General features: G+C 34.9%; 2 protein-coding genes across 2 annotated transcripts; both read left to right on the top strand.

Annotated features, from left to right (window-relative positions):
- Nucleotides 1-2,328: 2,328 nt before the first annotated feature.
- On the top strand, nt 2,329-4,196 carry LOC116125632 (cyclin-D3-1-like). Its single transcript, XM_031411339.1, has 4 exons — nt 2,329-3,022; nt 3,122-3,323; nt 3,435-3,565; nt 3,679-4,196. Exons 1-4 carry the CDS (start codon nt 2,525-2,527, stop codon nt 3,940-3,942), a joined length of 1,095 nt encoding a protein of 364 aa, XP_031267199.1. The 5' UTR covers nt 2,329-2,524; the 3' UTR covers nt 3,943-4,196.
- Nucleotides 4,197-13,472: 9,276 nt separating this feature from the next.
- On the top strand, nt 13,473-15,080 carry LOC116125627 (probable isoaspartyl peptidase/L-asparaginase 2). Its single transcript, XM_031411334.1, has 4 exons — nt 13,473-13,694; nt 13,864-14,097; nt 14,216-14,302; nt 14,400-15,080. Exons 1-4 carry the CDS (start codon nt 13,533-13,535, stop codon nt 14,901-14,903), a joined length of 987 nt encoding a protein of 328 aa, XP_031267194.1. The 5' UTR covers nt 13,473-13,532; the 3' UTR covers nt 14,904-15,080.
- The last annotated feature ends 1,780 nt before the right edge of the window (nt 15,081-16,860 follow it).

Below are 16,860 nucleotides of genomic sequence, written 5' to 3'. Positions count from 1 at the left end.
AGCTCAATTCTTTTCTCTTTCTGTCTATCAATACTGCATCTGATTCAGAGGTTACTTTCAAGGTGTCGGGGTGTGTGTAGAATAGCTCTCCCGCCCGCGCCAATTAACTTCTCCTCTCTTAAATAAAATTTTCAATTTAATAAAAATAAAAGGGAATATATAATCAATATATATATATAATATTAATTATATGGTCAGACCTGTAGAAAAAAAGCTAACACATGCAGCTCCTCCTCTTTTATATTCAAAATGATTACTATAACTAATACTATATTCTTCAATCATAAATAATTTACAAAATATTTTGAAGATCTGAAATGAGGAAAATGAAATCCANCCATTGATGTCTGTTTTAATTACATGCTTTCAATTAATCCTTTTTTACGTCCTCTCAATGTACTGTCAACCTCTCCACCTCCATTTCTTGGCTTTCGAGCCTGTAAAGAAGAGCATGAAAGCAACAAAACAACACGCGTCTCTATGCCTAAAAACATATAATACAGAATTAGAAATTCATTATGCATACGGGCATTCACCCTTTTTCCCACGTAGCACGAAAGGAGCAAGTTTAGAAACTTGAAGACAGTCACTCACACACACACACACACACACACACACACACACACACACACACACACACAGACATACCTTCTCTCTCTTCTTATATTTACTCGTTGTCACTCGTTACATTACAATTACAAAATAAGCTGGTTAGGGGAGACGTCTTTTTGCAGAAAAGAGGAATTGAGTTGTCCTACTTATTAGTAAAATGGAAATTTCTATTTCCCATAAATCATCAATATACATAAAGAATGAACTCAAATTCTGAAATGAATATAAGTAGTATTTATGTCTCTGTTTCTTGAGACGTGGAATTTACTTTATACTTTCACATTTAGAAAGCTGGGGAATTAGATTCCAGAGGCCTTCTGTTGCTTTTTGCTAAGACTCGTCTGCCAATTAATTAAAGCAGCGATATGTAACATTGATGAGAAAAACAAACACTACAGAATGATCAACTCTTAAATATATTATTCAAAAGATCTTGAATTCGATCTATTTAGATTATTAATAAAAGTGATCACTCTGAAGATTTATCTGATTATTAATTTTTAAAAACTTAAAAAATTAATTGAAGTGTTTGTAAGTTTTCGAACTTTGCGGACCAAACAACATGTGGATCTGGGGTGTTGTGTGGAGGGAATGGCTCATTCACATTATGATCTATGAACTAGGAAGCAGATTTTCTGCCTATTATATCACTTACTTTTTCTAATATTGCGGCCATAAAAATGTTGAAATTAAGAATGAACAAGAGACGCCAAATGCGTATCATGTCATATGCATGATTAGCATATATAGATTTATATAATTTTACAAAATAAAGCACCGGCATTAATATTATGTAAAAGGAGGGACGCGCCGCTAGGATTTTTGTTTACTGCTAATTATGCGTGTTACTTTCTTTTACATGCCATTTCTGATTCAACAATATTCTCATTACATATTGACCCATTACTGATACATATAACATTGTTACCCAAGATTTTCCGCATTATACTTTTGTCCTTTCTTAGCCTACTCCACATTCTGTACCCAAATTTTAAATTAGAAGCTTTACTCGTCTCGATCTGAAACTTCCGGTTGAATTTGCATTTGCTGCCGATTGCATCACAAATTGCTTGAACACACAGTACAGGGCAGCCTTGAAAGACAAAACATCAATATTAATTAATTGTACTTATCCTTCAACAGACTGTTTATAAAACAAGAGAGAGATCAAGATAAAAGAGAAATTAATTGGAATTTTTACTTTTATGTATTTTTGTGGTTGGAATTGGAAAAGCTCAATTCTTTTCCTTTCTGTCTATCAATACTGCATCTGATTCAGAGGTTACTTTCAAGGTGTCGGGGTGTGTGTAGAATAGCTCTCCCGCCCGCGCCAATTAACTTCTCCTCTCTTAAATAAAATTTTCAATTTAATAAAAATAAAAGGGAATATATAATCAATATATATATATAATATTAATTATATGGTCAGACCTGTAGAAAAAAAGCTAACACATGCAGCTCCTCCTCTTTTATATTCAAAATGATTACTATAACTAATACTATATTCTTCAATCATAATAATTTACAAAATATTTTGAAGATCTGAAATGAGGAAAATGAAATCCATTCAGTAGGGTCCAATTTCTGTGGGGTTTCTACAACGTACATCTGTCACGTGTCGAGTTATTGTGTTGCATGGCCCATGATTCAGGGTCTTGGACTATAAACACAAGACTTTCTCTCATCTTAAGAAAAATATGAAGTAAAACAAAACCAAACAAGCACACAGGGAAACTCCCAAATAAATAACACCCTTTTGGATACTGAGCAGTCCCCCTCCCTTGTGTTTCTCCTTTCATAGAGATTAGAGAGAGGTGTATCAAGCAAGATCTTTAGGCCTCTCTTCCTTCCTCACAATCTTTGGTTTATAATGAAATGAACCAAGATCTAAACCTCTTCTTCTCCGAAGAAGATGGCTAAGTCAAATGCTCAACTACAACAACAAAACCCTACTTTCCTTCTTGATGCTCTCTACTGTTCAGAAGAGAATTGGGAGGAAGAAGTCAGTAATGACTACTTCCAAGAAGAACTAGAAGAAAACTATTATTTTAGTAACAGCAAGCCTATTCAATTACCAATCTTGCTAGAACAAGACTTGTTTTGGGAAAATGATGAAGCTTCCACATTATTATCCAAGGAAGTACCAAACCATCTGTGTAAAAACCTGGAAACTAACCCACCTCGGGCAAAGGCTCGCCGTGAGGCTGTTGAGTGGATGCTCAAGGTCAATGCCCACTTCTCTTTCACTGCTCTCACTGCAGTTCTTGCTGTCAACTATCTTGACAGGTTCCTGTTCAGTTTCCACTTCCAAAGAGATAAGCCGTGGATGACACAACTGGTTGCTGTGGCTTGTCTTTCTCTTGCCGCCAAGGTGGAGGAGACACAAGTGCCACTCTTATTGGACCTACAAGTATGTTCCTTTTACTGAATCTTGTGTTGGGTGTGTTGTCTGTTGAGATTATGTGTTTCTGATGATATTTGTCTTTGTGGGGTTATTTGTTTTGTTTAGGTGGAGGGAAGTAAATATGTATTTGAGGCCAAAACTATCCAGAGAATGGAGATTTTGGTTCTCTCCACGCTTAAATGGAAGATGAATCCGGTGACGCCACTTTCTTTTCTCGATTACTTTACAAGGAGATTTGGGCTAAAAGACTATATCTTTGGGGAATTTCTCAAGAGATGTGAGCGTACCATTCTCTGTGTCATTTCAGGTAAACCATCAAAAAATTTGCTTTACCTCATCGTTACTAATCCTCCGAAATCTGTTATCAATTTAACCAAGAAAATGACGATTTTGTTATATTCTGTTTGTTTATCTCTAGATTCTAGGTTTATGCATTATCTACCGTCTGTAATGGCCACTGCTACAATGCTTCATGTTGTCGAAAGCATAGAACCCTGTCTTGGAGTAGAATATGAAAAACAGCTATTGGACATTCTAGCAATCGACAAGGTTGGAGTCTTATTCCTTGTTATTTTAATGAATCTTATAATTTTGTAAAACTATTTTCTACATTGCATCCCCAAATTTGATTGCATTCACGAAACGTTGATTATGCCAAACAGGACAAGGTAGAGAAGCTGAAAATGGAATTGGCAATAGAAGGGTATGGCAACAAATCCAATAAACGCAAGTTTGGTTCCATTCCAGGCAGTCCAAACGGCGTAATGGAAGTGTCGTTTAGCTCTGATAGTTCCAACGATTCGTGGGCAGTGGCATTGTCAGTGTCTTCTTCGCCTGAACCACTATCCAAGAAGAGCAGGGCTGAGGATCAGCTCTTCCAGAGGCTAAACCATGCTACTCCGGATTTTGTTACCATTCCTCGCTAGCTAGCTCCTTCATTAGTTATCTATCCTTTCTTATGAACTTTATAAGTCTCTGTAATAATATATACTGTTCTTTTTTATTATCTGCAAGTTAAAGTGCTTACCATCTCTGCATTTCCTAACCTTAGCCGAATTCCGGTGCTTTGCATTTCTTTTTGGGCGATGGATACGGAAATTTGAATTAGAGATGGTTAGCATTTTATCCAGACGGAAGTTCAAAGAACATGGACATAGCAATGAAGAGTCCTTCCATTTATAACACCTCTGTTACTACTGTTTTAAGCCCTTCCTTTTCATGAACATAATATATATTTATATCTGTAGCTTATATGATTTTCAATAAGATATAATCTCCGTTCCCTTATGTGTTAAGCCCTTCCTCTTTTATGTCAATAGAGAGCTTAAACATATGAATGGTAGTAAGATACGTAAAACTAAATCTTTCATGATTTTCATTTGGCAAATACATGCTTGTGTGTTAATGTATGGGTCATTTTTCTTTTACTTATTTCTAATAAAGTAATGGATGAGATGAAAATACATAGAATTTTTTTGCTTGCATGTGAAGGGAAGAACATGTTGTCGGCCACTGGCATTTTTGGGCTTAATTTTCTGCTTATTGTTTGAGTTTTGGCCTCGTTTAAAGAGCCTATTTCTTTCTTTGAAATGACTGTAAATGGAGTGAGCTACATAGCTGTAAAACCGTCCAATTTTGATTTTTTATAGAATACTTCTTCCAATACCTCTAAAAATATATATCCTTTTCCGGTTTTGCTGGTTGTTCACACAATTTGTAGTTCAAAGAAGAAACCTTCCTGCTTGTACTTGTAGTTGAAGAGCTCTACAACTTCTAATGTTCATTCCCAATATCAAGTACACTTGATGAGCCACACAAGAGGGATTAGGTTCCCTAATCTATTATTTATTATAACTAAAGGAACAAGTATATAATTATACTATGATGTTTTAACAAGCAGTACATATAGACAAGGGTCTTGAACTAAGGCTTTTGGTTCTTGACAAAGCACTGTTTTTTAAGCATTACATTTGAATGAAAGGCAGATGTAGGTCGTCCAACTCCAACCTAATGAGACAAAGTCAATGGGAGCTACCATTCAGAGATTATTGAGTGCATATATTAGCATAGAGTTCACTCTCTTGCTTTTTGAAAGTGAAAGAGAAAGAGAAAGAGAAAAGAGTCTAAATCATATTATACTCAAAGAAAAGGAAAAAGAAAGAAGAAGAATATTAACCCAATAAATAATCCTTAATTACGTACTACATTCAAAGTTGTGATATGATTGATTTCGTATAATATTTAGCCTACTATACAATGATCAGTCGACAAATTAATTATATGGGGTTATTAGTTGAAGGGTTTTCACAGAATTTGTCAACAAAAATCATCACCTAACCACCAAACACACAAGGACAATGTAGTTATATTCTCTGTGTTATTTTTACCAGGATTATGTAAGTAAGAGATGGAGTTTAGAATATAAACAAAGTCCTACCCACTATCCTGCAAAGAAAAGTCAATAGTTTTGTTAGTCAAAATTTTCCAAACATACGCTTAAACTATTGGTCCACCCAGTCGATCTTGCTGAAGAATAGTTGATGATACCAGAAAAGACACTCGCAAGAAGGTTTGCATGTGCTTTCTATCACTTCTTCTTTAAACTAAAGGGAATCATGAATTGGCTTTATTCTCCATCTTAGATACACACCTTTCTAGATTTTATTTTCTAAAATCGCTTAATCTGATCGACTTATTTATACAAGCTGATATATAAAATATTATCTGTACCGTGAATGTCGGAGTAGTTTATAATTGATTTCCCCATTCATATTGACCAGTGGAAGAGTGTAGCCTTTGCTCGTGTGCTCTCACTTGTAAATGAGCACGTTAATATTGCAGCAAAGCAGGTCACACACCTTGTATATCTTTTAACACTTTGGTTTCGAAGATTACTCATCTTTTTGTTGAGATTCGCGTAAAATTTGAAAGATTAGAATATGGGAGATGTGAATGTTGTGGAGTTGATAAGAACAGAGGACCAAAAAGAAAGTACAGGATTAAGCCGTATTAACCACATAAAGTAAGCATAAGAGAAGATTAAAAAGAGATTTTGGATGCAATTAGATCCCACTAAAAACACACCCACTAAAAGGGAAAAAGTTGAAAGTTAATGGAATGTTGAATTTGGGGGACAATATCTTTTGATTTTGTTTGATATGTCTTAGTTGGTCTTTTGCTCTTTGCTTTTGGTAGTTAGAAGTGTGGACTGTAGTATATTTCAACCCTAAAAGAAAAAGAAAAAGAGACTATCTTAAAATATGAATTGATGTTCATAAGATAGGGAGGAGACAGTAATACTAATTGGTTCCAGTGAATATCTTCTCTTCTTTTCTGGACACTGCCACATCTTTTAACTCCCTAATGCTCACCCTTTTGACCTTGTGTTGTGAGCATTTTGGCATTAATTTTACAGTTTGTCCAGTTGCCCACAATTAAGTCTAAACTGATGACAATATACAATAAATTGTCTAACAATCGACGGCCATTTAATTTCATAGGAAGCAGTAACTGTTGCCAACCGGCAACTCAATCACTTCCTGCGGCCTAACTCCATATAATTTTATCCTATGAGAAATATGTTACATGATAATATTAGCCATTAATATGGCACAAATAATATATAGCGACATTAGGGTTCCAGTCCACCCTAAATGTAACATGTTCATTTATTAAGATAATATTAAATTTTCAGACCTCAAAAATAGAAAATGATTGAACCGATAAAGGCATAGTCCTAGATTCACACGCTAAAGAAAACACAAGATTAAATTTTACATTTAGTCCTACCACAATAGTACAATACAATACAAATTAAAGAATACATCATTGGCATATGATGAGGCAGTTTTAATAATATTCTAGTAAATAATCCCTCTGGTGTAGCATTAATGAAGCAGACCCACTTTACAGAGACTGCAATTCTATTCAATGGAAAGGAGAGTTTAGAAAGATGGGACAAAATGTAATCCATCGAGCTTCTAGGAGATGCACATTCCATGCGTGAATGGTATAATTGTACAGGACTGGACCCTTCAATCCTGACGAAAAAGATTGAAATATATTTTGTTTTGCAGACTAGTTGATAAAGGGCACCACAAGATGAGTATCCAATGGGCTAGGCGAGCTGGGCTCTTATTGTCCCATCTTAATTGTCACCATCTTATGTAATGCCAAACAAACTATTAAGTCCTCCTGCAACAGCCAGCTAGGTAAAGACATATTCGCATTAGTTTTGTGTGTAAATTATAACACTGCTTCGTGCATGGAGACAATAGGCATATAGTTAAGAATAAATGGTCTAAGTTTCTATTGAAGCCACAACACTAAGCCTTAGGTGCCCGCATCGTGGTCCAAATGAAATATGCTGTACATATTTAATTTACATGTAAACTAACTAATCTGTCAGAAAGAAAAACATATATCATAGAATACCTTGATTGACTTAATTTGAATGTAAAAACTTGATTTTAAATATTCGAGTGTATACATGTGTTACGAGGAAAACATCAAAGGAAACGCCGAGGGACAGTTAATGTAGACAGAATGGATGGCAGAGTGGTCCAAATGTGGGGTGGCTAAATGGGCCTTCGATTCAGATCCCTGTGAATTTTAATTCCTGTGAGTTGTGGGGTATTGTGGTATTGTAATACTGTAAAGCCAAAACAAGTTTTGGAAATGACAATTAGCCCTCAACTCAAATGTCCCTTTTCATGGACCAAAAGAAAGGGACATGGGTAGATTTTAGGTGTCTTGGGGGTAAAGGCCATACCAAATATCATTAAAATTGGCGGCAACTAACCCATATGGGCTATGGCATTACCAAGATATATATTTGGGTCTATTTTTGAAGCCTATCATCTTAATTTGTCAGAGATTACAACTGTATGTAGAAAATATACTATGATCAGTAAAGCACTTTATTGCACTTCAACTAGGATAAGAGGTTCTAAAGAATAAAGATCCATGATAGATGGATATAGCTGTGAATTTATGTTCCAACCAACCTTCTTCTACAAAATTCAATGATAACTTAGGACCTAATGACTCCCATATATCTATGAGTATTAAGTTAGCTTTAAAAATTGAAAATAAGTGCAAAATTTTGTGTATACTATATCGGTGTGTGATTTTAAATGCAATCAATATCGAACAAATCATCCTCTATTCCACGGAATCAAGATCTTTGAAATGTGAATGAAAATGTGTGAATTAGAAGTGTAGTGTGTGGAACCTTAGCCCAAATTAATTTTTGTCCAAAGATGTATGTACCAAATGTTTTGATGGTATCAGATCCCAAGCTTAAAGTCTTGGCCCTTTTCTCTGCCCGTGTGGTGAAACATGCCCAATATATGTGGACGAGCTTGGCCCTTTTCTCTACTAATATATGCCCATCACATGTCGAAGGGCTTTTCAGAATAAAATTCATCTTACTTTTTAGTTTACATCATGCACGATTCAAGAATAGAAACCAATGGGCCTATGTTTAGGCTTTTGGTTCCTGTTAACCCAAGAATACATCTAGCTCTGATTCGTTTGTGAATTTTGAGGTAAGTATTGTATCAGTTAATGATATTGAAATTTCAAGTGAAAGTTTTAAGTAGTCATTTGTATTTATTTTTTATTTGTTGCGATTATAATACAGTTTTTATAAAAGTACATATTACATAAAAGTACATATTACAAACATTATTGTCAAGATTCATCTAAATACATAGTATANCCAGCTAGGTAAAGACATATTCGCATTAGTTTTGTGTGTAAATTATAACACTGCTTCGTGCATGGAGACAATAGGCATATAGTTAAGAATAAATGGTCTAAGTTTCTATTGAAGCCACAACACTAAGCCTTAGGTGCCCGCATCGTGGTCCAAATGAAATATGCTGTACATATTTAATTTACATGTAAACTAACTAATCTGTCAGAAAGAAAAACATATATCATAGAATACCTTGATTGACTTAATTTGAATGTAAAAACTTGATTTTAAATATTCGAGTGTATACATGTGTTACGAGGAAAACATCAAAGGAAACGCCGAGGGACAGTTAATGTAGACAGAATGGATGGCAGAGTGGTCCAAATGTGGGGTGGCTAAATGGGCCTTCGATTCAGATCCCTGTGAATTTTAATTCCTGTGAGTTGTGGGGTATTGTGGTATTGTAATACTGTAAAGCCAAAACAAGTTTTGGAAATGACAATTAGCCCTCAACTCAAATGTCCCTTTTCATGGACCAAAAGAAAGGGACATGGGTAGATTTTAGGTGTCTTGGAGGTAAAGGCCATACCAAATATCATTAAAATTGGCGGCAACTAACCCATATGGGCTATGGCATTACCAAGATATATATGTGGGTCTATTTTTGAAGCCTATCATCTTAATTTGTCAGAGATTACAACTGTATGAAGAAAATATACTAAGATCAGTAAAGCACTTTTATTGCACTTCAACTAGGATAAGAGGTTCTAAAGAATAAAGATCCATGATAGATGGATATAGCTGTGAATTTATGTTCCAACCAACCTTCTTCTACAAAATTCAATGATAACTTAGGACCTAATGACTCCCATATATCTATGAGTATTAAGTTAGCTTTAACAATTGAAAATAAGTGCAAAATTTTGTGTATACTATATCGGTGTGTGATTTTAAATGCAATCAATATCGAACAAATCATCCTCTATTCCACGGAATCAAGATCTTTGAAATGTGAATGAAAATGTGTGAATTAGAAGTGTAGTGTGTGGAACCTTAGCCCAAATTAATTTTTGTCCAAAGATGTATGTACCAAATGTTTTGATGGTATCAGATCCCAAGCTTAAAGTCTTGGCCCTTTTCTCTGCCCGTGTGGTGAAACATGCCCAATATATGTGGACGAGCTTGGCCCTTTTCTCTACTGAAATATGCCCATCACATGTCGAAGGGCTTTTCAGAATAAAATTCATCTTACTTTTTACTTTACATCATGCGCGATTCAAGAACAGAAACCAATGGGCCTATGTTTAGGCTTTTGGTTCCTGTTAACCCATGAATACATCTAGCTCTGATTCGTTTGTGAATTTTGAGGTAAGTATTGTATCAGTTAATGATATTGAAATTTCAAGTGAAAGTTTTAAGTAGTCATTTGTATTTATTTTTTATTTGTTGCGATTATAATACAGTTTTTATAAAAGTACATATTACATAAAAGTACTTATTACAAATATTATTGTCAAGATTCATCTAAATACATAGTATAAGTTTTACTCTCACAATCCATCTAGTGATTTGTCAAATTAATATTTTGAGTTTCTTGTCATATCTCATATTCTCATATGATGTAGATGGAAATCTATTTCCGATATGGATGGGGCGAAACAAATTTAATATCACTGTTTTAGAATTTGCTTTTCCTATTTCCAGAGAAGAAAATAGCAAAGCATAATATAATATAATAAACTTTTTCACACCATCTTTTGCGCTAATGAAATCTTCAGTAAGGTAGTCGGCTTTCTTCTTCTTCTTCTTTATTTACTGTTTGAGTTTTAAATTTGTAATTAAGTGATGCTTGTGTCACTGTCACATATCTTCTGCGGACTAGAAGAAGAAAATGTCAAACCAAGAAAAAATAATCTTATATCAAATTTAATCTAATATATAAAATTGACGTTTGTAGATGGAGTCGTTCTGGATTCCAACTCTTCTATAGTGTGAAAGGACAGGCCACATAATGGAGGTAGCAATAGAAACAAGATTCCACGGAAGGAAATTAAGAAGCGGGATGAGTGGAGACACCGTAAGACAGAAGATCTATATTGTGGTAAGAATCTCTCGGAGCGCACAATAATATGTCTTGTTTATAGTGGGAAGTGAAATTAGTATCTTTCTGGCATTAATTGATTCCACAGAGTTTGGGAATGAAAGCGACGGCCACCAATTTATTAATTCTAGTTTTCCACACCACTCCACTACTCCATGTTTTATTTGGCTTTATATGAGGTTGGAACAGTAAAAGGTTTTTAGAAATGCGACTACGTACTCCACCATTACATTTGGACATAAATGATTAGCGCTATATTATATAATATATATTCACCTAGACCTAGTGACAAACAGTATGTATATAATCTGATATATTGAATTGCGTTTACCGTTTGATTCTTCGGGAAAGATGAGGTTGAGCCTTAATTTGCTCCCCTCAACAAACACTCCATCAACCATGAATATGATCATGGTATGGCTAAGCATATAGACCCATCAAAACATGAAATATTAAAACACAACACCAAATATCAGTCTATTAATTTGTTTAATTTCATGATATGTAATTAATAATTAGCACTACACCATAAACTGGCTTTTGCTTTACCTACTATTATATATATTATTTTGCCCTAACTTAAAACATGTGCTTAATTACTTAATTTTTTATGTCTAGTATGTTTTAATTACATTGAACTAAAAAAGTTCCCCTTAGTGCTCTTGAATGACTTTAACACTTCTTCTGGAATGAATATGACAACAGAAACATTTAGAGTCAGTCACTAGATGGATCGTTCAATATTTAATGTAAAATAGAAGTGAAAAAGGAAAACATATTATAAATTATTTTTACCGTGGATCAATTAATCATCAAAGAAAGTTGTAAACGTCTACGGCTTTAGAAGAGAAGGAAGTCAAAAGGAAGAGCACAAGAACAAGTGGAAGAAGTACAATGTACACTAAACATTGTTATCGTGTTTGGTGACGTGCAATGTGTATCCCTCAGTTTTTGGGGGTGTATTGTGCTTGTGCATGCATGTATTGTGCTTGTGCATGTATTCTTTGATTATTTATTAGAACGTTGAATCAGTTTTATACCCATCCAATGATGTAAAGCTTTCTCATTTCTTAGTCATCAACCTTAAAGCAAATCCAGCCAATTCACTATTCTTATCACCAGATTATGATGATGTCCCACAGGGTCTCCATGGGTCCCTCAGCCTCATTTTTCTCCGCCGCCTGCTCCTCTGTGTGTCTAATTCTAAACATGTATACAAATACGTACAATTTCTTGTACTGGTTTATATTCGAGTTAAATTATATTAGTTTCGCTTTAATTTCTGTTTGTTAATTTCATTTCTCGGCAAGAGTCCTACAGTTGTTCATATGATTGCAGTCACTGTTGGAGAATTATGAAATTATGAGTTACTATTATCTAAAATGGGAATATGAGTAAAAAAGTAGTGGTAGATTTGATCACCATTTAAACAAGTATTTTGGTCAAATTTTTGTTTTGGATTCTGAAAATAGTCAAATATTATTTATTGGATTGAATTTTTCTTTATTAAAAAACTTACTTAATTTTTAAGTAATTTAAAGAGTTGATTATAGTTGTCCCTCCATTCAATTCAATATGAACTTTCCGTTGCAGTAAAATGAACGTTAAAAGTTTAAGTAAGAGTTGAACTAAAAAAAAATTTATATTTTAGTTAAACGATTCCATTCTATATTTATTTCTTATCAAATTTACATATTTAATATATGCCTTTGAATAATACATTAAATACATCTATTAAAAAAACCATATTTTATAGTCATAACCTCATATAAAAGATGTAATATAAAAATTGAAAAGAGGATCTAACATAAAATAAAGCATTAAAGAGAAAGGTATCAATTTAAATTGTTAACTTAACGTGGGGATACAAATTTTAATTGTTAATTATTACAGTCTACTAATTATGAGAAGGAAGTTAAAAGACATCTTCAATTTGTTAATAGTTATATTAAATAATGTATAAATTTAAGTGATATCTATAATTTAAAATATGCACGAGTTCCAACATTGAGTAAATGAAAATTTCATACACAGAAGGAGTTAAATTGTTAAGAAGCATATCCTAATGAAGCTATGAGAATTAATTTATGGAACTTGATAAACATTTCTAATTAGTAAGCTGTGTTTTCCGAGTTTCGGTGCAGCTTACCTAATACAAGTTGATAATTTCATAATCTACGTGATAATAAACTACGTTATCTCTCTGCAATCTAGCTGTCGAATAACATAACTGGATTTAGTATTTCGATAAGTCTGAAATTTATTTTAACATGACCAAGGCCTTGAATCATAACGTCGTTGCCTTTTAAATTTAGACACGGAACAGCAACAAGTGAGCAAAGACATATGGAGAGACAGACACACGCGAGGTAGAGAATCCACCACCTTTCAGATTAATTAATTTTGGCGAAACTTAGGAAAAAAATTTAACATATTTTATTTGATAAAAATTTTAATTTATTTTAATCAATTTTTTAAGTGTGTATTTGAAACACGTTCAGGAACAAGCTTAGAAAAAATTAAAATGGAAAGAGAGCAACCCAAACTGGACATAAAGTTTTAATCAAAATTTAGAATATAAATAATTTTGGATTCCGCAAATCGCCTATATAAAGTGGACAATGAATCTACCTAATGCAATCAATACGGCGAAAACGAGAGAGCGAGGGAGGAGTTCGAAAGAGCGAGAGCGAGAGAGGAGTATAGAAAAAAAAATGGGAGGGTGGGCTATAGCCGTGCATGGAGGCGCTGGTGTGGACCCGAATCTACCTGCTGAACGGCAAGAACAAGCCAAACAACTCCTCAATCGCTGCCTAAATCTAGGCATCTCTGCTCTTCGCTCCAATTTTTCTGCCATTGATGTTGTTGAACTTGTGGTATATAACTTCTCTCTCACTGTTGATATAAAACTTCGTTTGTGATTTGTATTTGTTGTTAATGGTTTTCTAGTTAGTCATGTCTGAGATATTTGTTCATTAATGAGAAATATTTTATTTGCATGAAAACGGAGGAGTTAATGTGGTGTTGGTTGCGTTATTCTATTAGGTGAGAGAGTTGGAAACTGATCCTCTGTTCAATTCTGGGCGCGGATCTGCTCTCACGGCAAAAGGAACGGTGGAGATGGAGGCAAGCATTATGGATGGGCCTAAGAGAAGATGTGGTGCCGTATCCGGATTAACAACTGTTAAGAACCCGATTTCTCTTGCTCGTCTCGTCATGGACAAATCTCCTCATTCGTATATAGCTTTCTCCGGTGCCGAGGAATTCGCAAGAGAAGAGGTTATTACTTTTTATTACCTTTTTTTGTCCTTTTATTTAAGCCACGTGTACAGTCTAAATCTGTGAGAACAACATATGCCAGTTCTCAAATATTGACACGTTTAAATAAGTTGTGTAGGGTGTTGAGTTGGTGGAGAATGATTACTTTGTAACTGACGAAAACGTGGGAATGCTAAAATTGGCGAAGGAAGCCAACTCCATCCTGGTACGTTGAATCATTGATAACCGTCCGTCATTTGAATCTTGTGATTGTGAACAAATGGGTTCCACTCGCTAACTTTAAAATTTTGTCTTTTAACTAGTTTGATTACAGAATCCCAACAGCGGGAATGGAAAGCTGCAGTGTGGGTGCTGCAGCCATGGGTAGCCCCTTGCAAATGAATGGGCTTCCAATAAGCGTGTACGCACCAGAAACAGTTGGATGCGTGGTGGTGGACCGGGAGGGACGATGCGCTGCAGCCACATCAACTGGAGGGCTGATGAATAAAATGAGTGGGAGAATTGGTGACTCACCACTCATTGGTGCTGGGACGTATGCATGTGAATTGTGTGGAGTGTCATGCACTGGAGAAGGGGAGGCCATCATACGTGGAACCCTAGCTCGTGACTTGGCGGCTGTGATGGAATATAAGGGTCTGGAGCTGCAAGAGGCAGTGGATTTTGTGATAAAAGAAAGACTTGATGAAGGACAAGCTGGGTTGATTGCGGTGTCAAAGAAAGGTGAGGTTGCATGTGGGTTTAACACAAATGGAATGTTCAGGGGTTGTGCAACCGAGGATGGATTCATGGAGGTTGCTATATGGTAGTTTAGTTTAATACTTCCTTTTTTTTTGCCTTTGGTGCACCTCTTGTGTTCATATCATATGCACCTACTAGTTAGGCTCCATGTCTTATTATATAAGACTTTCGCTAATAAAAATGGACTGTTTATTATCTACCATACTCTGTGGTAGTTTAATTTAAAGGTATAGTGTTGATGAAAATTTGGGTCCTCCCACTAATTATGTTTTTATTCGGTCTTCTTTCTCAACAAATAAAAGCAACATAAATTTGTCCTATACGGCACCTTTCTGCGGGATATTTATGCAATTGGCACCACTTTTGAAATGGAATCATTCAATTATTTAAACAAGAACGGAATTTCTACTTTAGAATGAGACAGCCATATATACCTTATTTGTTTTCATTCCAATATTTTCGTTTCATATTCTTATTCTTGCGGAAAAAATCAGTTGGACACTTGTTAGCCGAGTTGTTTGCTACTGCTATATCATTAATATTAACTGGAATATTAATGTTTCAATTAAATGAGCAGTTTATCTAGAGGTGTAAATACCATAGAGGGTTCAATTAATCAAGTAGTCCTAAGGTTTGTCTAAGGTGTAAATACCATAGACGGTTCAATTAATCAAGTAACCTCAGGTGTAAATACCATAAGAGGGTTCAATTAATCAAGTAGTCCTAAGGTATACCATAAGAGGGTTCAATTAATCAAGTAGTCCTAAGGTTTACCATAAGAGGGTTCAATTAATCAAGTAGTCCTAAGGTTTGTCTAAGGTGTAAATACCATAAGAGGGTTCAATTAATCAAGTAGTCCTAAGGTTTGTTTAAGGTGTAAATACCATAAGAAGGTTCAATTAATCAAGTAGTCCTAAGGTTTATCTAAAGGTGTAAATACCATAAGAGGATTCAATTAATCAAGTAGTCCTAACGTTAGGTGTAAAAACCATAGAGGGTTCAATTAATCAAGTATCTAAAGGTGTAAATACCATAGAGGGTTCAATTAATCAAGTAGTCTTAAGGTTTGTCTAAGGTGTAAATACCATAAAGGGTTCAATTAATCAAGTAGTCCTAAGGTTTGTCTAAGGTGTGAAGACCTAATCAAGTGGTCCAACTTCGTTTGACTGATATATATAACTTGCACAAAATAAATAAGCAGCCGAACTCGAACAGTTAAACTGGCCTTACGACTAAGAGGCACGAATGTTGAGCACCGTAAATGTTTGAACTTACAAAATAAAGAGCGGACGAGAAGGTTAACACACTAACTTATTCATAATTTTCAAATATTTGTCTCACAAACATACAAATTATAATCATATGTTGTTACTTCTTGCCACCCCAAACAGCGTTCTTTGCGGATTGAATAGTTTTTGATATAGAATCGACTGCCCCAGCTATGGCGCCACCACAGGTTCCTGAATTTCCCCTGTTGCGAGTCAGATGAACCACTCCCACTTTCTCCTTTGTCAGCTCTCTGTCCTTCCCTGCCGGTGACCTATAATCAGTTGTCTCCACTGTGGTTTCTATTTCTTCACTTTCCTAACCACATGCAAAGAGATCAGTTACTACTTATGCTAATCAAAGAAGCAAAGAATTACTACCAATCAATAACAAAAAATATAAAGCTACTCAGAAGAGAGGAATATAAAATACTCTTGTTGTACTCATATTGCTTTATTTTGGAAATTTCAAGCACCAATTTGGGTTATATTTCCTGCCTGAGGATCTTCATATGCAAAACCTACCACACTTGTAGTTCAGTTCCTCTGGCTTAGAGGTCATGTTCTGGGACACGTTTCCTATGTGGTGGCTTATTTTCCCTGAAATCGTAGCCAAAATTCGCAATGTGTAGACACGTTACACCGTTTTTTGTTATATGTGAGTTGGATATGAATGTTAGTATTCATGCTTGATTTCATCTATAACTCAAAGGACAACAGAAATGATAATTAGATGTCAGAGGATGTTGTCCAAACTGTC

Source organism: Pistacia vera, unplaced genomic scaffold, assembly GCF_008641045.1.
Source record: "Pistacia vera cultivar Batoury unplaced genomic scaffold, PisVer_v2 Contig169, whole genome shotgun sequence".
NCBI lineage: Eukaryota > Viridiplantae > Streptophyta > Magnoliopsida > Sapindales > Anacardiaceae > Pistacia > Pistacia vera.
This window is presented reverse-complemented; position numbering and strand designations above follow the sequence as displayed.

Bases quoted from the DNA above. Each gene is read 5' to 3' on its own strand.
- LOC116125627 (XM_031411334.1), top strand. From the start codon at position 13,533: ATGGGAGGGTGGGCTATAGCCGTGCATGGAGGCGCTGGTGTGGACCCG. The intron at 14,098-14,215 runs GTTATTACTTTT...TAAGTTGTGTAG, and splicing joins AGGAATTCGCAAGAGAAGAG to GGTGTTGAGTTGGTGGAGAA. The intron at 14,303-14,399 runs GTACGTTGAATC...TCTTTTAACTAG, and splicing joins AGGAAGCCAACTCCATCCTG to TTTGATTACAGAATCCCAAC.
- LOC116125632 (XM_031411339.1), top strand. From the start codon at position 2,525: ATGGCTAAGTCAAATGCTCAACTACAACAACAAAACCCTACTTTCCTT. The intron at 3,324-3,434 runs GTAAACCATCAA...GTTTATCTCTAG, and splicing joins CATTCTCTGTGTCATTTCAG to ATTCTAGGTTTATGCATTAT. The intron at 3,566-3,678 runs GTTGGAGTCTTA...TATGCCAAACAG, and splicing joins ACATTCTAGCAATCGACAAG to GACAAGGTAGAGAAGCTGAA.